This window comes from Equus caballus, chromosome 6, assembly GCF_041296265.1.
Source record: "Equus caballus isolate H_3958 breed thoroughbred chromosome 6, TB-T2T, whole genome shotgun sequence".
Taxonomy (NCBI): domain Eukaryota; kingdom Metazoa; phylum Chordata; class Mammalia; order Perissodactyla; family Equidae; genus Equus; species Equus caballus.
Window position 1 is genome coordinate 88,415,425 of NC_091689.1, and position 22,051 is coordinate 88,437,475.

General features: G+C 48.7%; 3 protein-coding genes across 8 annotated transcripts; 2 read left to right on the top strand and 1 right to left on the bottom strand.

Annotated features, from left to right (window-relative positions):
• Nucleotides 1-812: 812 nt before the first annotated feature.
• Nucleotides 813-4,529, bottom strand: METTL1 (methyltransferase 1, tRNA methylguanosine). 3 transcript variants are annotated; one of them, XM_023642189.2, is made up of 7 exons: nucleotides 4,307-4,529; nucleotides 3,949-4,079; nucleotides 3,061-3,224; nucleotides 1,967-2,151; nucleotides 1,761-1,832; nucleotides 1,499-1,600; nucleotides 813-1,335 (listed from the first exon to the last, which is right to left on the bottom strand). In XM_023642189.2, exons 1-7 carry the CDS (start codon nucleotides 4,499-4,501, stop codon nucleotides 1,162-1,164), a joined length of 1,023 nt encoding a protein of 340 aa, XP_023497957.2. In that variant the 5' UTR covers nucleotides 4,502-4,529; the 3' UTR covers nucleotides 813-1,161.
• EEF1AKMT3 (EEF1A lysine methyltransferase 3) lies at nucleotides 4,201-12,293 on the top strand. 3 transcript variants are annotated; one of them, XR_011440154.1, is made up of 3 exons: nucleotides 4,201-4,339; nucleotides 4,937-5,048; nucleotides 10,421-10,440. XR_011440154.1 is itself a non-coding variant. In XM_001490082.7 (3 exons), the coding sequence occupies exons 1-3, from the start codon at nucleotides 4,645-4,647 to the stop codon at nucleotides 10,810-10,812; spliced, it is 681 nt and encodes a 226-aa protein (XP_001490132.1). In that variant the 5' UTR covers nucleotides 4,511-4,644; the 3' UTR covers nucleotides 10,813-12,293. The 3 variants fall into 3 exon arrangements, 1 of the variants encoding a protein (XP_001490132.1); XM_001490082.7 differs by lacking the exon at nucleotides 4,201-4,339 and adding an exon at nucleotides 4,511-4,821 and having other exon boundaries at nucleotides 10,421-12,293; XR_011440153.1 differs by lacking the exon at nucleotides 10,421-10,440 and having other exon boundaries at nucleotides 4,937-5,074.
• A 3-nt stretch (nucleotides 12,294-12,296) lies between these two features.
• Nucleotides 12,297-21,998, top strand: TSFM (Ts translation elongation factor, mitochondrial). 2 transcript variants are annotated; one of them, XM_014740887.3, is made up of 6 exons: nucleotides 12,297-12,731; nucleotides 12,869-13,042; nucleotides 13,665-13,793; nucleotides 15,078-15,200; nucleotides 19,212-19,299; nucleotides 21,420-21,998. In XM_014740887.3, the coding sequence occupies exons 1-6, from the start codon at nucleotides 12,549-12,551 to the stop codon at nucleotides 21,824-21,826; spliced, it is 1,104 nt and encodes a 367-aa protein (XP_014596373.2). In that variant the 5' UTR covers nucleotides 12,297-12,548; the 3' UTR covers nucleotides 21,827-21,998. The 2 variants fall into 2 exon arrangements, with proteins under 2 accessions (XP_014596373.2, XP_001490226.2); XM_001490176.5 differs by having other exon boundaries at nucleotides 12,297-12,644.
• Nucleotides 21,999-22,051: the final 53 nt, after the last annotated feature.

A 22,051-nucleotide genomic window follows, 5' to 3' on the forward strand; every position in this document is an offset into this window, starting at 1 on the left:
CCCTGGTATTCTCACCACTTCCCCAGGGATCCAGGCCCCCTGGGCCCATCCTCAGGAATTCCCCATCTCAGCTCCTACGGGAAGAGGCGCAAATGTAGCTGTCCCCAGATTCTTGGCTGCACCTTCTCTGTATGTGAGCATGATGTTCCTTCACCGCCACATCTCCCCTCCCCCTGGACCTGGCAGACGGTGGTGGGTTACTTGGTTAAAAAGGCTCCAGAAGCCTTCTTCTTTGTTCCGTGGGGGGGTGGAGTGGGGGTCTTTCAGGTCAACAAGCCCTGTCCTTCCAGCCAGGGAATTCTGGGCTTGAGGAGCAGAGAAAGAACCTTTTGCAAACTGGAAAAGCTCAAAGATTTCTCTGGGCTCCTGGACAGAGCAAGGGCTGAGTGAGTGTTCTGAATCTCCAGCTGACCCAGTCCCCTTTGGTGGGCTTTCTAGTTAGCAGCCCCTTTCTACTTTTAGCTTCAGAATCCTCCACAGTTTAGCTCTCTGCTCCTCACTCCCCCACTCCCCACCCCACCCCCATCAGGCTCTGTGCCAGTCAGTCAGCTCTGAAGTTCTGGAACCGAAGGTCAACATGAAAAAGGAGAGGGTCTCCGCCCCCACACCCTCCCAGGGACTCTCCAGAGACAGCAACAAAAAAAAAAGGAGCAGATTCCCCAGGTCAAGTCTCAGCAGGGAGAGGATGGGAGGATGGGAGAAGGCACATGATACACACCCTAGCCTTTCCTGAGAAAACAGCACGAGCATGTGCACACGTACGTATACATGCTGTCCCCAGGACTGCAAAGGAAACACACGTGGACAGGTGATTTGAGCCTAGCAGGCAGTTTAGAGAGATCGTGGAGAATTGCATTCCTCACTCCAGCTGAGGACAGATCCCAGGAGAAGGGAGTGCTAGGGAAGAGCAAGACCCTGTACCCTTCCAAACATCCCTTCTGGTCCAAGGCCTTTTGACCTTCCCAACCAGCTTCTTTTGCTTTCTGCTGGCAGCGGGGGCAAGAAGGTGAGAGGAGTCAGGGGTAGTTGTGAACACCAGAATTCTGCCCTGGGCAGCTCCCCAACTTCTTGGAGAGATGCTGCCTCTCAGCTCCAGCCATCTCAGCTGGGAAAGTCCAGAGGGCCTGATCTTCTTTCTAGTCCCTGGAAGATGCGGTCCAGCTAAGGCATGGTATGCAGTTGGGGACCAGGACGGGTGAGACTGGGGGTCACTGCTTGGAGGGTGAGATCCTGTATTCTTCGGAAGATGGCTGGGAAATTCTTTCCTCCATTGCGTAGCACTTTCTTTCCTTCTTCGGTTGAGGTGCCCAGATGTCCCACAATGGGGTCTTCACTCTGGGAAAAGGAATGGTCCAATAAGTCCTTGCCCACCTTTCAGACTGCCCCTGGCCCCGAGACTCCCATCCCATCCACCTGGCACCGAACTGGATTCAAAGAATACAGAACCACTCTGGAAAGGGCCTGAATCTTCCCTATTTCCCTCAGACCCCCAACTTACCAGCTCCTCCAGAGGCACACGCTCAAACAGGGGATGTCCTTCAAAATGGGTACACATCCAGGTGTGCAGCTCCAGCACATCTGTTATGGTGTACACCAGCCCCTGCACAGGGAAAAATCACGCGAGACAGGGGGCTGCACGGAACTGAGCCACGAGATGATGGGAGTGATGGTGTGAGCCCTAAATGCACCCCTACTAAATTCTTAGTGGAAGGTCCCTGAATAGGCCACTCACCCCATTGTCCCTCCCACTCCCGACTCACCCCAACTCGCAGCACGTAGGCATATTCTGCAAGCAGTGTCGGACTGATGATTCGCCACTTGTGCTTCGTCCGCTTGAAATGTGGGTCAGGGAAGAGGAAGAACATCTTTGTGAGCTGTGAGACAGACATGCACCGACAGGGTTGTGAGAGCCTGGCCTCCACGCCCCACCTGCCTACCAGTTTGACCCACTAGGGCCCCTCCCAACCTGGCCCTTGCGGAAGAAGTTAGGAAGGTGTTTCATGGCATTGCTACGGAGACAGGCGATGTTCTGGAAGCCACCTCCAGGAGCTGCTCGTAGGGCCCGAATCCGGTCTTGTACGTAGTCTGAGACTTTCACTCGGATCTCCAGACCCAGAATCAGCGTGTCTGGGAACAGCGGTGACAGTTCCACTGGACACAGAAATAGGAATGGAATCACGAACTTCATATTTGCAGGAAGCGCAAAGGGGTCAACACAGGAAAGGAAGCCCCAGCCTGCAACTACCACAATCAGGAATGGCAAGTGTGGGCAGAGAGACCCCGATGGATGGTTCCGTCCTGGAGAAGAGGGCTTGGGGAGATCCGAAAACTGTTACCAAGACTGGAAGTGGGAGGGCCTGAGAATACATGTGTATTTGCAAGTGCTTTAAAGTTTTCACACATTGTCTCATTTAATCCTCATAACACGCAGTGTAAATTGTGAAGATGAGGAAACCGAGGGTCAGAAATACCCAAGGTCATAGAACTAAGAAGAGGCAGAACTCCAACTTGAACCAAGGTTTTCTGCCACCAAGTACCATGCTCTTCCTCTCTGTCATGCTGTTACCTCCATGGGAAGATGTAGAAATAGAGAAGTGGGCCGGCATGCTAGGCCAGGACAGTACAGACAATACAAGAGGGACTCCCAAACAGAGAGTGGAGCAATGAGTTATGGAGAGGAAGGGGGGAGGGGTGTGGTGGAATCCTGAGAAAGACAGTTCAGGATCACTAGCCACAGTGACTAATCTCTGTTGCTTGTGCTGACCAGCTCACTGACCCAGCACCTCGCAGGTGAAATGGCTCATGTCGGGACTGGGGCCAGGGGTGGGGCCTGACAGGACAACCCAAGTTCCAAGAGGCATTTGAGGCAGCCCCTCCCTACTCTAGGGCAAAGGCCACAGACGGAGAGTAGACGGAGGGTGGGGACTCTTCACACCGATGTCATAGCACCAGTGTCTGGTCCAAAGGGGAAAGGCCAACTATGGTCCCCACTAAACCTGCTGAGATCGCAGAAACTAGGTGTTACCTCTCCTTGCCCCAGAGAGAGAGCGGGAGTGTTACCTAACAGGCCACCATAGCCACAGCCTATGTCTGCAAACTCCACTTGAGCCTGAACTCTCTTTTCGTTCTCATCCTTTGGGTCATCGTGGCTCTGATTCTGAGTCGGTGGGGTGAAGAACTCTGGGTATAGCTCAGACCAGTCCATCTCCTCTGGCTTCACAGGGCTAGGGAGAGAAGACATGAGAAGGTTGGTCATACCATTGCAAAAGTGGTACTGCGTGTGTGGGGGTGGATGAGTATGGGTGGGCGGTAGTTGGGAGGAGGGTTTCTCGAAAATTCGGTTAACAGTGGGCCCTGTGGCCTCTCGGAGACACAATGGAAACCACCGTTAACCCCCAGTGTGAATCATAGGCCCATCGTGAGGCCCATGATTGCTGACCTGCCCATCTCCGTTTCTAGGAGTTAATGTTACTCTGGCCAGGCAGCTTTCCTTTCTGGGGCACAAGTTCCCCTTTCCTCAGAGACTGGCTGCCTAAGGCACGGGGACCTTACTTTGTCTATGTTCTCTGTGGGAAGGGGATGGAATAAGGTGTGGACGGGATTGTGCATACGTTTCTCTTTTTGTTAAATCCAACAAACGAAACCAAAAGATGGAAACGACATTCTGCCTCCATCCCTCTAGTCTTAGTAACAATTTCTTTTCCCAGACTTGCGCCGCCACCCAGACTTCAGCGGGACAGCCACACCCACGCCCAACCCGCCAACTCCGCCCTCCACCAAAACTCCTCGATCCACCCCTAAGCTGACGTCACCCTGCTGATCCTCCCGGGTCTATCTCAAACCCTCCCAACCGGACCAGCGCAATCGCTCTCCCGGGCCGCTCCGGGCTGTTCTAATTCCGCCCTTCTACCCCTTCCAAGGCTCCCCTCCCCTGCCCCGCTCACTTACTAGCGCAACGTATGATCCGCCATGGGGTTGGAGTGAGCACGTTGCCGATAGTAGCGCTTCTGGGGCTGCGGGGCCTCGACTCCCGCCATGATCCCCAGCGCAGGGATTCTCCACCGAGCCCACGTGGAGACCTAGGCCCGGGCGCAAGACAATGACGCAGTCAGACACGTTGCGAGCAGACCCCACCCCTTAAAGAGCCAAGAGTGAATTGGGCCGGGCTGGGCTGGGAGGACGGGGAGGAACCGAGGGGGCCAGCGCAGGGGGACGCCTCCACCCAGCTCGTCTTTAACCGGGCCGGTAAGGCCAGACGCGGCGCCCAGCCTCTTTCGTTAGCTTGCTTCTGCCTTGTCTGGGTTACCTTCCTGGCTGCAGGCACCTGTGCACCTTGCAGGTGAGAGGGGTCTGGGACCCCGCTTCCTAATTCTACAAGTAATCCTCGCTCCTCTCCCCTCTGCCCGATCTCGGACCGGTCTGCCGGGTCTGACCCGCGTGGTCTGGGGTGAGTCCCGTCGGGTGTGTGCTGGGCACCGGAGCGGGAGGGGGAGCTCCTCATTCCACCTCCAGGAAGTCAAACTGGAGGAAGGAGGGCAAACTCGGGGAGGCGGGGCTCGGTGCCACTGGAAAGCTGAGACGGCCGCGGCCCCCAACCCCCACCCGGCTACAGATCCCGATCCCAGCGCTGGCCACGGTGTCCAGATGGCGGACCCCCGCCCAGATCCTGAATCAGAGCCCGAATCCGTGTTCCCGCGGGAGGTCGGGCTCTTCGCCGACTCTTACTCGGAGAAGAGCCGGTTCTGTTTCTGTGGACACGTCCTGAGCATCACGCAGAACTTCGGGTCCCGCCTGGGGGTGGCAGCGCGCGTGTGGGACGCGGTGAGGAGTGGGTGGCTCTGGCCCAGGGGCCGCGGGACGTCCAGACCCCGGACTCTCCCTCTCCCATATGGAGCCATCCCCGCGACAGTCTTTTTTTCTCTTTTTTCTCCCATAGGCTCTGAGCTTGTGCAACTATTTCGAAAGTCAAAATGTGGACTTCCGAGGCAAGAAAGTGATCGAACTGGGCGCGGGGACGGGCATCGTGGGGATCTTGGCGGCGCTGCAGGGTGCGTGAGCTTTGCGGCGGGAGGGGCATGAAGACGTGGAGAAATTGTCACTTTCTGGATTCTTGGGAGAGAGGAATGGTTAGGCACCAGCCCAATCCCTTCTTTTTAAACATTCTTTGTGTGCGTGTGTGCCTGCTTCTGTGTGCCAGACAGCGCTGATTGGCTGTCAGACCGCCCAAAGTGGTAGATTTGGGGGCAAGAAATAAAAATTGGGCAGGCCTTAGTAGGAATTTGTTTTCTACTTTTTTGCTCTTTGTGATTTCATGGACAGCGCTGTCATTTAAAATCTCCTTTGCTTTGGACGTGGTCTTCTGTCAAAGTGCATGCATAGGGGCACCCTGTAGGGGGAGCAGCCTGCGGGTATGAAACCTCTTCAGCGCTTTATAACTGTATTACGAATATATTTTAGATTTTTAAGATTTTGGTTGCGTGGGGAAAACAACTGTATGAGTTTCTGAGGGTTGGGTGTGTTTTGTGGGAAGTAGGGTAGGAATTAGGCCCCGCAGACTTGGGGAAGGAAAGGTAAGGAAAATTTTGCAGCATTTTTGTCGAGAACCAGAAACTACAAAAGAAACATTTCTTAATTTATTGGGCAGGCAAAACCTCACACCGAAAACACTCATTTAAAAACACTTATGATGTCATCTCCTTAGAAATGAACAGGTCCTCCTTCATAGGGACACAACCAGGTCACACTCAGGGAAGTCTTATGTTCATTCAACCTACACGTATTTGGAGTCCCCAGTGTGCCAAGAATCATGCCAGGTCCTGGGATACGACCATGATTGAGACAGATGTCCTCTCCCCGGGGAGCTTACGGTCTAGTGGGGAAGAGAAGGAGGCGGGTCCCGCACGAGAACTGTCGCGAGATCCGCGCAGAGCCGGTGCATGTGCTCTAGCCACGTCTCCCTTGCTTCCCGGGAACCCGTCAAGGAGAGGCTCCGCTAGGCGAGAAGGAGGTGAACAGGGGGGACACGGCAGGCTCCGAAAGGAGGAGGGAGTGTCAACAGCAGTTTCCCATGAAGGATGGATGAGAGGCGGGCAGTTATGTTAAAATGAGAGAAAAGGGGTGTAATATGGCCGGGAACACCTGCTTTCACTGGCTTCCAGATTGGCTCCTCCTCCTTCGCCCCGTATTCAGCTGCCAAGCCAGAAATCTGGGTGTCATCTTGTCCCTTGCCCTCTCCCCTCACAATCAGCCAGTCCTGTGGGTCATAGGCCCTTAATGCATACCCAATTGTCTCTTCCTCTTCCCGCCATCTTAGTTGAGGCCACTGCCATCTCCTCCCTGGATTTTCACAAGCATCTTCAAGCTTTCCCATGGGTAAGTTTGGCGTGCCCAAACTAGATCTTTTGATCCCCCACCAAACCTTTTTTCCCTCAGGTTTCCCCATCTCAGTGAATCAAACCACCATCCCTTTGGTGGGAAACCTCGATATCACCTTTGACCTGTCCCTTTTTCTCACCCCTATGTCTGTGATTCCAGTCCTATTGATTTTATCTCCTAAAAATCTTTTGAATCTTCTCCCGTTTTTCCATCGACACTGACGACTTCCCAGTCCATGCACCACTGTCACTTGCCTGGACTACTACATTTGGTCAAACTGGTCTTCCTCTTTGACTCCCTGACTGCCTGGGCCTCTGCCTCCTCCACCCAGCCGGCAGAGGGATCCTCTCAAAGTGCCGCTGTAATCCTCCCATGCCCATCTTTCAGTGGCTTCTTGTTACTTTCAGGATAGAACCAACCCCTTTGGCATGGCCTCCAAGTCCTGCCTCCCTCTGTGCCCCCCCTCCTCCCCCTGCACTCTTTGTGCTACCTATTGCCCTTCTGTCTGTTCCTTAAACCTATCTTGATGTTCCTTTCCTTGGAGCCTTCACACAGGCTGTACTCTCATGTCTGAAATCCTTGTGCCCTCTGGTTGGTGCATATGCATCCTTGAGTGCTTAGCCCCAACATCACTTCCCCAGGAAGGCCTCCTTGACACTCCTACCCCCAGGCTAGCTTAGGCCCTCCTGGTATATACACAACTGTGCTAACTGATTTCATTTTAACTTTGTGTCACTACCTCAGGTGTGTCCTTATGTGCTGCCCAGCTAGCCTATTTCCATCCCCTCCTCCACTCATTCTTCACTCTCCTAAACATCTGTGTCTTACCTTCTTGCCCTTCAAACCTCCAAATGCTGCCTCCCCTATCTTCACCCTCAGCCGAAGACTTTGTTTCCTGTCTCTTGTGACTGTGTCTGTTTTCTCATAGAAAACATCCACATGTTCCCGTCACAATGTCTACTCACCTAACTATGCCTTCTCTCCTGTTACCATGGACATGCCATGACCTAGCTAAGGTCACGCCCTCCATTTGTCATGAGACCTTCACCCTTCTCACCTACTCAGAGACATTGTTCGAGCAACACCCCCACACCAAATCTCTCTTGCATTATTACTTTTTTCTTCTCTCTGGATTATTCCATATATATATATATATATATATATATATATATATATAGTGTATATATAATAAATATGTGTAAATATAAATATGCCGTAATTTCTCCTATCTCAGAAGAAACTCTTGATCTACATATTCCCCTGGTTACCACCCCATTTCTCTGCTCTGCTTTACGAGAAAACTCCTCAAGAGTTAATACTCACTGTCTGTAGGTCCTCTTTGCTATTCTTTCCTCAGCCCATTCCGGACTCCCCCCACCCGCCATGGCCCCTCCACTCCATTGCTCTAGTCAAGGTTGTGGGCTTCATCTACAGCTCCATGTTGTTGAGTTCAGGCGTCAGTCATGAGCCCACCTTACTTGACTCTGCAGCCTGTGACACTCCCTCCTCCTGGACACACTTCCATTGGTTTCCAGGGCACCACCCTTCTGGTTTCTGCCCAGCTCACTGGCACTCTGTTCCGTGTTCCTTTGTTGGTTCCTTTTCATCTTCACAGCTGAACATTTGAGGGCCCCAGGGCTCAGGGGCAGGCTTTTCACCTCTCCTCTTTTCTGTCTGTACTCACTCCTAAGCAATCTCATCACTTCTCAGCTTTGAATACCCTTTCTATGCTGGGAAACCTGGAACTCTCCCATTTCTACCTCCTCACTTGTCTGTCTGGCTTCCTGTCTACTCCATATCTTCATGTGGTTGTCTGATGGACAGCTCACACTTAATGTGTCCAGAAACAAACTCATGAGCTTCCTGTCCAATCCTGGTCCTCCTGCAACCTTCTGGTTTTTTTGGTGAGGAAGATTGGCCCTGAGCTAACATCTGTTGCCAATCTTCCTCTTTTTGCTTGAGGAAGATTGTCACTGAGCTAACATCTGTGCCAACCTTCCTCTATTTATATGTGGGACGCCTCCACAGCGTGGCTTGACAAGCAGTGTGTAGGTCTGTGCCTGGGATCTGAACCTGTGAACCCTGGGCTGCCGAAGCGGAGCATGTGAACTTAACCACTACACCACTGGGCCAGCCCCCTGCAGCCTTCTTCATCTAAATGAATGGCAATGCAGTCTTCTAGTTGGTCAGGCCAAACAGCTTGGAGCCATCCTCAACTTCTCTCTTTCTCTAATAGTTCATATCCCATCTGTCAGCAAAACCTATTGACTCTACTTTTAAAATTATTCAGGATCTGACCACTTCTTAGACATTGCTACTGCCCTGGTTCAAACCACCATCATCTGTCACCTGGGTCACTGCAGCCGCCTCCTAACTGGTCTCCTTGCTTCTGACCTTGCCTCTCTGCAGTCTTTTCTCATCACAGCGGCCAGAGTGATCCTTTTAAAGCATAAGTCAGTTTATGCCATTCTTCCACTTAAAATTCTCTAATGGCTTCCCTTCTCAGACTGAAAGCCAAATTTCTCCAGTCTCCTTACAAGGCCCTTACAAGGTGAGGATCTGGCCCCTACTGATCCCCCTCACTTCCTCTGCTCCAGCCACTGGCCTTCCTGCTGTTCCTCAGACCTGCCAGGCACACTCCTGCCTCAGGATCTTTGCACCTGCTACTCCTTCATTTGGTACATTTTAGCCTGAGAGATCCGTGTGGTTTGCTCTCTCACTTCCTTCAGGTCTTTGTCCAAACACCATCTGCTCAGTGAAATTTTCCCTAACCACCCAGTTTATGTTTTATTTATTTATTTTCTTGCCGAGGAAGATTCACACTGAGCTAACCTCTGTGCCCATCTTCCTCTATTTTGTTTGTGGGACGTTGTCACAGCATGGCTGACGAGGGGTGTAGGTCCACGCCTGGGATCCGAACCCACGAATCTAGGCTGCCAAAGTGGAGCACGCCAAACTTAACCACTAGGCCACGGGGCTGGCCCAACACCCAGTTTAAAATTACATTGCCTGCCCCGTCCCTCGAGTGGTTCTTATCCTCCTTGCCTGCTTAATGCCTCACCACAGCACTTAGTACCATCTGATGTACTGTGAATTTTGTTTATTTTGTTTTGTGCTTCATTGTCTGTTTCCTGCCACTAGACTGTCAGCTCCATGAGCAGAGAGGTTCTTGTCTGACTGGCCCACTGCTGTATTCCCAGCACCTGGCATGTAGGCACATAATAAATATGAATGAATGAATGAATTCTTAGTACTTCCTGTGTCTATGATGGTCATCGTGATTATGATTAAATCGTTTTGCAGTACCTAGTGTGTCTCTACCTCTATAATAAACCTCAAGGAGGGCCGAGGTTTTGTCTTGCTCACCACTATGCTCCCAGAACTTGGTAGGTACTCAGTACATGTGTTTATTGCATGAATGAAGCTTTCTGAAGTGCTAATCTGATCATCTTCACCATCTGCTTCTACCCTGAAAACCCATTGCTCCCAGGATCAAGCCTGGATCTCCTCAGCATGTCATAACTGTCTTCCTCTTTACTCTCATGTCTTTACACTTTTCTACTCCCTTCAATCCTTCCACATCCTCTAAGATCCAGCTTTCCTGAATATACCATGCTCTCACCTCCAGGCCTTTGTACTCTGTTCTCTACTTGGAAAGCTCCACCTGACTAACTCCTACTTGTCCTTTAAGGCTGAGCTGAGGTCATGTCTCCTGGGAAGCTTTCCAGACCCGTGAAGGCTGGTTTGTGTCAGTAGGGGATGGGGGCACAGCCCGCCTCCAGCTTAGTCCTGCCCAGGCTTCTGCTGACATGTGATTGTTGTGTGTTGGGCAGAGGGGTTGAAGATTAGCTCAGAGAGAATGTTGATGTTGTAAAATGTAGAGTAAGGAGAACAGTGGTGGGTGACATGGAGGTTAGAGCAACCAAAAGCCAAAGTGTGGACTTTGGGCTGTCAAGACATTGTCCTCTAGGCCCTGAGGTCTCTGGAGCTGAGACCCCTTGGTTGGTCCCTCTGACTTGCATTTCTCCTCCTTCCTCTCTCTCAGGGGGGGATGTTACCATCACTGACCTGCCCCTGGCCCTAGAGCAGATCCAGGCCAACGTCCAGGCCAATGTGCCGGCTGGAGGCCGGGCCCAGGTCCGCGCCTTGTCCTGGGGGATTGACCAGCATGTCTTCCCTGGAGACTATGACCTGGTGCTGGGGGCTGATATCGTGTACCTGGAGCCCACCTTCCCACTGCTGCTGGGCACCCTCCAACACCTGTGCGGGCCCCATGGCACCATCTATCTGGCCTCCAAGATGAGAGAGGAGCACGGGACAGAGAGCTTCTTTCAGCACCTCCTGCCCCAGCATTTCCAACTGGAGCTGGCCCAGCGGGATGAGGATGTGAATGTCAACATCTATAGGGCCAGACACAGGGGACCGAGACCTGCTTGACGTCACCCTTCTGCTCCTCTGAGCCCCTTGTCCTGATGAAGGAACTGCCATATCTTCCAAGCCATAAACAGGATCAAAAGTGTGGATTTCCCTTGCCTCCTACCCTCTCTGTTCCCCCAGATATTCACAGGGAGATGCCTGCTTGCCAGGAATCCTGGAGCCCTGACAGCACTGGGGTAGAGTGCAAAGGAAGTTCGCAGCTCCTGTTCTCAGAGGAGGAAGACAGGAGGGTATCCAGGATTTTTAGGGGGAGAGGAGGTAAAGGGATGTGAGAGCAGTGGCTGCTCACTGTCGCTGATCCCTTCCAGTCCTGCTGTTGTCTTTTTATACAGAATGGATTTTTTTTTCTTTGCCAGATTCTAATGGAATTTTTTTTAAGGGAAAGAAATAAGCATTAAAAATCTCTTCTGCATCCGAAGAACCCAGGCTTTTGCCGGGGGGCTGGGAAGAAGCAGCCTCAGACCACCCACTTCTTGCTTCTAGACATAGAGTCTGGTGGGCCCATGGCTTTAACTGGGTGCAGTCTTCCTAGCCCTGAAGTGGGCGTTGGCAGCAGAGCGGTCCTTTGGACTGTGGCTTCTCCACCCTCTTCAGAGCTGGAGCCTTGATCACTAAGTACTAGGTTCTCCTGTCTTTGATTTTCTTTAGGTTTCCAACCCCTGTCAGTCTTTCCTTCCTAGTGTGTTTTGCCCTCTCCTCTTTTCCCTTCCCACTGTGGTTCCTGTGGTTGGGGCTCTCTTTACTTACTCCTTGGGCCACATATCACCTCCTCTGGCCTGCTGGCCTCCATTCTCTCCCTTCAAACCACTTTGCAAACTCTTGAGGTCTTCCCAAATCAGCTCTGGTTAGCTTCTGCTGCGCACAGAAGCAAGTGGCAGATCCTCTGCTGGGTCTCAGTCTCTCCCGTGGGACCCAAATTACCCTCTATTTCATTGCTGGTGTCCTACATGCATTGCAACCTCTGGCCAAATTACGGAAGGTCTGCCCTCTGCTCCCTGAATCCACACCAAGATCCCCTGATGACTTCTTTCTTTTTCATGCTTCCCTGCCTGGAAGGGCTATTTCTCCCTGTCAAAATCTTCATTACTCTCAGCCTCTTTTCCTGAAAAAAGCTTTTCCTGAGCCTTCCTCCCCTGAGATGCTTTAACTGTTTGTTCATCTTATGGGACTTACCCCTTCTTGTGTGTCGTTTGTCGGCTCCCTATTTTCTCACCATTAGATTACCCTGGAGGGTATGCCTGTGGTTCACTCCTCTCTCAGGCCCTGAAGCCTAGCAGTTCCTGGCATACAGTGGATGGTCAACAGATGTTTTGCTCATTCAACAAATATTTACTGGGTTTGTTGAAGGGACTCCACTCCTACCTCCCCAGCCGTCCTTGGCCAAATTTCTGAACCCGCCCACCTACCTACAAGTTTGTCATGAGTCATAAATGGATAATAAATATGAAAGCCCATTGGAAATAAAGAAACATAAAGTGTTATCATGTGTCTTGTACTGTTATTTTGTGACATCTTCATCGCATGGTTGGCGTTATTTTACCTGTGGGGCTAATTCCTTGTGAAACAGAGTCTCAATAAGCCAAGTGGCGGAGGCGAGTGTGCCCTTGCGGCCAGCAGATGGCGCCACCCTGGTCTGGTGCTTTCCGGGGGAGAGGTTTGGCCCCGCCGCCACGCCGTCGGCCTTTGACGTCACCGGGGCGCCGCCCGGACGGCGGGAGTGTACGGCGGCCACTGGCATGTCGCTGCTGCGAGCTCTGCGCCTCTGCCTGGTCGCGCGGCCCCGGCGCTGCCCGCGGAGGGGGCTTGGCCCCGGCAGCGACCTGCCTTTCTCTGTGATGCACCTTCCCCTTCCTCCAACCCCCATTCGACTCCATCCCTCCCCTCCCCCGCCCTCATTGCCTCTGCGAGGTCCAGCCCTGGTGCGCAGCCTTTCCCCCACCCCCGGGGCCCCCGAGTCTCCTAATGTTGCCCACCTGCGCACGTGCTCTCTACCCGCCCCCCGGGCTGGCTGCTCGCTGCTGCCCGCTTCTCACCCTGTTTTTCCTGTCTCCTCCAGGAGGGGCCTCTTTTGCTTCAGTCGCCCGAGCCATGGCACTCATTTCATGCCGGGCGCTGGCTGTCTTCCTCGGCCTCCAGCAAGGAGCTCCTCATGAAGCTGCGGCGAAAAACGGGCTACGCCTTTGTAAACTGCAAGAAAGCTCTGGAGGCTTGTGGCGGGGATCTCAAAAAGGTGTGAGGGAGGAGGAGGGACAGGGTGGGTCCTAGGGCCTGACCTCAGTCTCTTAGGGAGGTCGCCCTGCGGAGCATAGGAGTCAGACCTGCTGCCCAGTGACCCATAACGGCAGAGCCCTGGATAGGACTGTGACTTAACTGACAATCTCTCCCTTTGAGTCTGTCTTATTTGGAAGCAATTGACTCAGGATCCCAGGGATAACAAACCCTATTCCGTGCAAGACTGCTTTGCTGTTTCCTGCTGCTTGGAGCTGAAAGGGCTTCTGTGAGCTTTGAGTCAGATCGACCAGGACTCAAATCATGATGTCTTCACACTAACCCTGTGACCTTGGATACCTGACTTAATCTTTCAGAATTGCGTTGTTCTTGTGTATATAATGAAAATACTACTATCTGCCCCCTAGGGTTGTTGTGAAGATTAGACTTACCCAGAGCACCAGGCACAATGCTTGGTGTTTGGCATTAGGTGGTAGGCCGTCTGTAAATGATAGAGTACTTTAGTTCTGTTATAGGATTGAGGGGAAGCAGAAAGAATTAGGGAACTTGAACATATTTTAGAGCCCCATTCAGTTCTAAATTCTGTGGCTTTGTCATCTGCCTTTTTTCTTTTCAATTTGTAGGCAGAGAGCTGGCTCCATAAGCAGGCCCAGAAGGAGGGCTGGAGCAAAGCTGCCAAGCTCCATGGGAGAAAGACTAAAGAAGGGCTGATTGGGCTGCTGCAGGAAGGAAACACGACAGTGCTAGTAGAGGTGAGTTGTTTGAATTCCAGATACCAGAAGCAGCTGTCCCTTGGGTGTAAGGCTTTGTGGTAGAGCCTTTGCACTCCTCTTTCTCTCTCTCTTTTTTTTTTCCCTTGAGGAAGATTAGCTCTGAGCTAACTACTGCCAATCCTTCTCTTTTTTTCTTTTTGCTGAGGAAGACTGGCCCTGAGCTAACATCCATGCCTATCTTCCTCTACTTTATACGTGGGATGCCTACCACCGCATGGTTTGCCAAGCGGTGCCATGTCTGCACCCGGGGTCTGAACCAATGAACCATGGGCCGCCGAGAAGTGGAACGTGCAAACTTAACTACTGCGCCACCGGGCTGGCCCAGCCTTTGCACTCTTAAAGAAGAGGCATTTGGGGCCAGCCCAGTGGTGTAGAGGGTAAGTTCCTGCGAGGGCCTGGGATTCGCGGTTAGATCCTGGGTGGTGAGGACCTATACACCGCTCATCAGGCCATGCTGTGGTAGGTGTACCACTTAAAGAATGGAGGAAGATGGTCATGGATGTTAGCTCAGGGCCAGTCTTCCTCAGTAAAAAGAAGAAGATTGATGGCGGATGTTAGCTCGGGCCTGAACTTCCTCAAAAAAAAAAAGAGGAAGTGGTGTTTGAAAACCACAAGAGACAGTTGGAATTAAACCCATGAGACCAGTTATTAGCTGTGGATTCATTTAAGTATACAAATGGACAGATGTGTTGGTGAGAAAAGGCCGAGCAGTCTAGAATATTACTCCTGAATGTGAGTCTAGTGTAGCCTTACACCTTGTCACTGATAGTTCCCTGGAACAGTCAAATTTTAAAGCCAGGAATTATATTAATTAGTTGATAGGTAGCCAGCAGGTATTTCAGAAGTGGTTTAGGGACCACAGCTGGTAAAGAATTGGATGTGGATTCGGTTAGAGTGAGAGGAGATAAACAGGCTGACAGCAGAAGTGGTTTGGAGTTGGAGGAGGCTGGAGAATGAGGTGATTCTGACATGCAGCCACAGGCGAGTGGTGAACTGGCAGTGAGTTCTTTGGCGACATCGTGGAACCATCTTCTGAATGCGCAGGTCATTGCCAACTCACTGGCAGAACACGAATCGCTTCATTCAGTTTCTGGCCTCAGGCGAGGAGAAGAACCGCGGCTTTAAAATTCTAGAGTCATTTATTTCTGTTTTGTTGAATCTGCAGCTTGTTCTGTCGACGCCTTGGTTTATTCTCTAACTTTCAGGCACTTTTGGAAACTATCAGTAAACAGCTTATACAGCAACATCAATTTGTTCCCACAGGTAAACTGTGAGACAGATTTTGTTTCCAGAAATTTGAAATTTCAGCAGTTGGTCCAGCAAGTAGCCCTTGGAACCATGTTGCATTGTCAGAGCCTAAAGGATCAACTCTCCTCGTACAGTAAAGTGAGTTTTGGGGTTGTCTCCAACAGGCTGGATTGGGACCCCCCTGCCCATCTTTGCTGTTCCCTTTTTCAGAGATTCCCATGTCTCCTTCCTTTACTTCATCTCTCTACTTAAATGGTATCTCTTTGCAGAGGGTTGCCCTTCCTCCTGTTGCTCTGTCCTCTTACTTTGTTTCATTTAAAAGTGTTTGTTATAATCCTTATGTATTACGTTTTTCTGTGTTTATGTATGGTCTGTCTTGCCTGATAGAATGTAAGCTTCATGAGGCAGGGACTTGGTCTTTTCACTGCTGTGTCTCTGCTGGAAGAGGTGTGGGCCTAGCATTGTGCTGGGACTCATTAAGTCTGTGCTGAATGAATGGATGCCAGTGGGGTAGAGGCTGTCCAGTCAGGGGAAGCTTTATATTCAGTAATTTAGAATGGCCCGAGAAAAGGACTTTTAAATAAACATTCTGGAGAAGACCCAATTTAGGAGAATAAGCATGTTCTTGTCAATAGCAGGATCAAGGACAGAATTGTCAGTCTGCCTGTGATTCATTCTTATTGTGCGGACAGAAGTACTACTCACAACAATTTTTTGTGTTTTTCTCCTCCTATTTATCCTTCTCTTGAGATCTCATGGTAAATGTTAATTATCACTAGCATTGAATACTCATATTATATGGAAAACCGTGTTGAGATTATCTTTTAGAATTGTGTTCAGTAGATGAGTCCCTTGAACTAGAAATTCTAATCTTGATGTTGCCCGTAACTCTGAGGTATTACTTTGCTGTGCCTCTGTTGCATTATCTGTAACAAGGGACTTTGGTCCCTTTTAGCTTTATTTTTTTTCCTCTTTGGTCTTTAGTTTAATTTTTTAACTTTCATTTTGAAAAAAATTCAATCTCATAGGGAAGTTGCCAGTATTCTATAGTAAACTACAATGTATCTTATCTAGATTCACCATTTGTTAATGTTTTGCCCCATTTGCTTCACCACTTTTTGTGTATCTATTATCATCATCACTGTTGGTTTTATCCTTTTGCAAGTACGTTGCAGGCATCAGGACCCTGTCTCCCTCCAGCCTGTATCTCCTAAAGACAAAGACATCCTCTGCAGTCACAGGATGGTGATCACATTCAGGAGTTGTAGCATTGATACAGTATTTTTATTTGTGTAATATACAAGATAGGTTCATATTTTGCCAAGTAGGAGTTTTTCTTCCAGAATCCAGATCCAGAATCCAATCCGGTATCATGTGTTGCAGTTTGTTGTCTTGTCTGTTTAGTCTCCTTTCTTTGTTCCTCAGCCTTTCTTTGTTTTTCATTTGTTTGGCATTTTTGGAGAGTACAGGACTGTTTTGCAGAATGTCCTTCAATTTGACTTTGTCTGATTTTTCTTCATACTTAAACTCAAATATGTATTTTTCTAGGAATATTAAATAATCATCCTGTATTTTTCTCAGAACATCACATCAGACAGCACATGATGACTATTGGTCCCATTATTATTATTATTTTTTAAGGTTTTTTTGTTTTTCCTTTTTCTCCCGGAACACCCTGGTACATAGTTGTGTACTTTTAGTTGTGGGTCCTTCTAGTTGTGGCATGTGGGATGCCGCGTCAGCATGGCTTGACGAGTGGTGCCGTGTCTGCACCCAGGATCTGAACTGGTGAAACCCTGGGCCGCCGAAGCAGAGTGTGCGAACTTAACCACTTGGCCCCGGGGCCGGCCCCGGTCCCGTTATTTTTTATTTATTAATTTTTTCTTCAGGATTGGCCCTGAGCTGACATCTGTTGCCAATCTTTTTTTTCCTTTTCTTCTCCCCAAAACCCCCTAGTACGTAGCTGTATATTCTAGTTGTAGGTCCTTGTCGTTCTGCTGTGCGGGACACCACCTCAGCACGGCTTGATGAGCAGTGCTAGGTCCGCACCCAGGATCCAAACCAGCGAAACCCCGGGCCGCTGAAGCAGAGCACGAACTTAACTACTCAGCCGTAGGGCTGGCCCCTGTTAGTCCCATTATTGATGATGTTAATTTTGCTCTCTTGGTTAAGGTAGTCTCTTCCAGGTTTCTCCACCATAAGGTTACCATATTCCTCTTTGTAATTAACAAGTAATCTGTATGGGAGATACTTAGAGACTGTGTAAACATCCAATTCCCCAAAAAAGTTTTGCCTAAAAGTTTTAGCATCCATTCATGTTCTAGTCAGAATCAGGTATTACTATGATAGTTGCATAATAGTTATTTTTCTAACTCCTGTAATTGCTTTTACATGTATTGGTTTTGTTAGTTGGCATTCTACTGTAAGAAAGACACTTCTCTTCTTCTCCCTTTATTTAGTGATTTACTTAGTACCAACATTGACCCATGGATTCTTATTTTATACAGTAGGTTACAATTCGTTATATAATCCGTTATTCATTTTGAGGCTCAAATTAGCCCCGGATTTGGCCACTGCAAGCTGAGCCAGTGCAGGCTGGCTCCATTGTCCTTTTGATATATCAACATTATTTTCTGAATATTTCCTTACTGTTTGGTGTAACAAGATATTCTGGGCTTATATCATACTTCCCTTGCCCCAGCCATGGAATTGGCCACTTCTCTGATGAGTCCTGACCCTTTTTAGTGGGGGAATGGTTTTCAGAAACCAAGATCCGGGCATTAGGTATGCTTATTTCTACTGAGATGTCATAGCTGCTCTGCTCTTTCAGCAGACAGAGCAGGGAAGAGTGTGTGTGTGTGTGAGTGAGTGTGAGTGTTCTAATCCTGCACCTCAGGGTTCTTCCTTTTGTTCCTCCATTCTGTGTTTGTATCTTCCTGCTGTCGTGGTGGGTACACTGGCTCCTAGCAACTTCAGTATGTTTACTTATTTACTCAGTGTTACAATGCATACTAAATTGTGTCAGTCACTTTATCCAACCGCTGGAAATAACAGATCCACTGAAGAGTTCAAGATTTCTTTGATGTTCTTTTTGTCTTTACATTACAGTTACGTGGTCAAAGGACTGTATTGAGAGTTACTTGGATTAGTTTTTATCCCCGTCTGTGAGGTTTTGTTATTCATTGGAAATACAGTTAGAGTCTTATGTTTCTGTTTAGTCAGTTTCTGATTTCACCCCAAATCCTTGTTAATGTATTTTTGATACGTAAAACATGAACAAGGTTCTGAAAGTTAAACTATAAGACACACACACACACACACTCGGAGAAGTCTTGCTCCCTCTTCTCTCTTCTGCCCCATTCTTGTCCACTCCTGTAGATAACCAACTTCATTGGTTTCTGGTTATCCTTTATGTCTTTTTGCAAAAATAAGCGTATTTATACAAATACTTTTTTCTTACACAAATGGTTGTATAATATGTATATACTGTTTTAATTTGCTTTTATTCACTTAATAATATATCCTGGAAATACTCCATAGCAGCTCTTAGAGATCTTTTTTCTTTTTTTCCAGCTGTGCGGGATTCCCTTGTGTGGCTGTGCCATGGTCTCCTCCTATGTTTGGGCGTTTAGGCTGTTTGTATTTTACAGTTAGAAATAATTCTTTAGTCAATAACTTTGTGCATGTGTACTTTCATATTGTTGCAAGTGTATTGTCAGGGTAAATTCCTAGAATTAGGATCACAGGGTCAAAGGATAAAAGTAAATGTAGTTTTGTTAGCTGTTGTCCAATTCTCCTCCGTTGGATTTGTATCGTTTTGCATTCCTGCCAACAATCTGCCAACCTGTTAGCTTTAACATTTTATGATTGTTTGAAAATATTAGTCCTCATTTTTAGGCAACTGCATTCTGAGGAGTGAGGCCAGAGGATGGGATTGGGATGGAATTGGGGGTGGTGTGGTGGTAGGATAAAATATTTATAAAAATGGAACTGTCATCAATTTTTAACATTCTTGGCTTAATGAAAACATCATCTATTTATACTTAGTTGTCTTAAATCATTTTCTGAGAAATAGGCTGTTTTTGCCGAGTCGCTTGATAATTTGAGTAGTACAGAACTGATGCATGATTGTTTTCTTTGTGCACTTAGGGTTTCTTGAATTCCTCTGAGCTCTCTGAACTTCCAGCTGGCCCTGAGACGGAAGGCTTTCTCAAGGATCAGCTGGCCTTAGCAATCGGTGAGTATTTGTAAGCATTCTGGAAACTGGAAATTAGGAACTGGATCTCCTGGTATCTCTGATGTTCCTCAAATCTAGATCAAGAATTGCCAGCCCATGTGCCTGCAAGGGTCAGATAAGATGAATGTGAGAAGTGAGTTATGTGTTAGATCTTGGTGAGCAGCGGGCACCCTGAAAAGCTCACAGTCTGCTGAAGGAAACCATTACCAAGCTCTAGCCAGTTGTTACCTTGGGGGAAATGGGGTCCCAGTGTCATCAGAATTTTTAAATTCCTGTAAAATAATTTAGATTTGTATGCAAAAATCTCCGTTTTTAGCTGTTTGCACTAATTAAAATTATTTTCAACACTCTGCAGGCATCACTAACAAACAAAGCACATCTTTAGGCAAAGATGGCCTTTTGACTTCCAGTTGATTGCATCACTATACACCATGGGGGAGATAGTACATTATGTTCTTTATAAAGGGATCCAGGGATATTTTGGGGCATCATGTTTAGGAAACTGAACTCTCTTTTAAAAAACTCTGATCCTGAATTTGTGAAGGTACGTTCTTTGCGAGCCCACTGGTTCCAGGAACCCTATCTGGATTACTGCGCCAGGACTAGTGGGGATTTTGCCTTCTTCCTGCGTGTCCTTGATGGAGGGAGGGAAGTAGGGCTGGGGTTGGACTTGCTGGGAACTTAATGCTCATCTGACGTTTCCAGTCAAAGCATCAATTCTGTTTTTTATCAGATCATCTTGAAGTATGTATTGTGTTTCAGTGAGTCATGGATGAGAAACCAGGCAGACAGCTGTATTTGGGACTTATTAAGAAATTCTGGAAGAACTGGGTGTTTGAGCCTTGTCACTTTCTGGGAACTAACTATTGGGTAGATGCTTGGAGCTGTTAAACCCTTTGGTTTTTGGAGACCCCCTTTTATGATTAGCTGGCACTGTGGCTGATGCAGGAGTATTTACCCAGATTCCTTTGTTTATTTTCCCACCCCTCCTACCTTTTGGCTTATTTGGACGTTTCTTAGAGGGGATAGCATCCTGAGAGAAAGGGAAAACTGGAATCCGTTTTTGCTTCTTATAAACAACTCTGAAAATGTTAACTTTTTATTTTTGATGAAAGGAAGTTGAAACTGTCAGATGACAGGGGGTTTTGGGTTTTCTGGGGCTTTTAGTTGTGGACTTTTTCCTCATACAATGGATGATCAGGAGTTGTCTGTGTCAGTTTTGGTGGAATTTGAGAGGGATGGTAATTTGGGGGGAAAAGAAAATAATTGCTTTAGAGTCAGATTTGAAGGTGTTTTGTTGTTGTTGTTGTTGGTTTTTTTTGAGGAAGATTAGCCCTGAGCTAACTGCTGCCAATCCTCCTCTTTTTGCTGAGGAAGACTGGCCCTGAGCTAACATCTGTGCCCATCTTCCTCTACTTTATATATGGCACGCCTACCACAGCCTGGCTTTTGCCAAGTGTTGCCATGTCCACACCTGGGTTCCGAACCAGCAAACCCCGGGCCACTGAAGTGGAACGTGCGAACGTAACTGCTGCCCTACCGGGCCAGCCCCAGATTTGAGTTTTAATTCCAGCTCTGCCATGTATTAGCTCTGTAACCTTGGGCGGGTTCCTTAGCTCTCTAAGCCCCAGCTCAGTGCAGTGATGAGAGCCAGCATTTGAGTGCTCACAACATGCCAGATACTATAAGTGCTTTTACGTGTATCTTGTTTTTTTCTCCCAATCACCCTGCTTTCAGGTTAAGTGGTATCATGTCCATTTTACAGGTGAGGAAACCAAGGCTTTGATAAATTAGTCAATGGGGTTATGTCATTAAGTCACTTGCCTGAGGTTGTGTAACCAGTAAGAGGCAGAACGGAGACCTGAGTCCAGTGTGACAGCATAGCCTGTGTTGTTAAATACCAGCTGTGGCACACTGTTGGTGCTCCATAAAGGTATTCTCCATCCCTCACCCCCACACCTTGTCCTCTTTAAACTGAAAGTAGTCTCTCCATCTTACGGCAGATTCACGGTGTCGGTGCAGAGGACTGGCTCTCACACTTGGCCACCTCTGTGCGTATTTTGGTACTACCACAGGCATCATATTCTGGAAGCATGTTTTTTGTTTTTGTTTTTTTATAGGGAAACTGGGAGAAAACATGAGTCTTAAACGAGCTGCATGGGTGAAGGTGCCAGCTGGGTTCTTTGTTGGCTCTTATGTCCACGGAGCGATGCACAGTCCCTCACTCCACAACCTGGTGCTGGGGAAGTACGGGGCGCTGGTCGTCTGCGAGACGTCGGAGCAGAGGGCAGACCTGGAGGACCTTGGCCGCCGCCTTGGGCAGCATGTGGTGGGCATGGCCCCGCTCTCTGTTGGCTCCCTGGATGATGAGCCTGGGGGAGAGGCGGAAACCAAGATGCTGTCCCAGCCATATTTGCTGGATCCTTCCATCACATTGGGACAGTATGTGGAGCCCCACGGGGTGTCTGTGGTAGACTTTGTGCGGTTTGAATGTGGAGAAGGCGAAGAGGCAGCAGAAGCTGAATAGGTTCCAGAGACTTTTGTCCCATCAGGAAATGTTTATTCTTAGTTCTGCACACTAATTCAAAAAGGAGTTATTTCCTAAGCCTCTTAAAACCCAGAATTTGTTTTTCATTTGAGTTTATAATGAAATTTTAAACTTAAAGGGTAAAATTATTAAATAAATGTTATATAATAAAGAGAGCTGAATCTTTTCCTTGTTTGTGTAATGCTGGGTTTAGCTTTTTTGTGT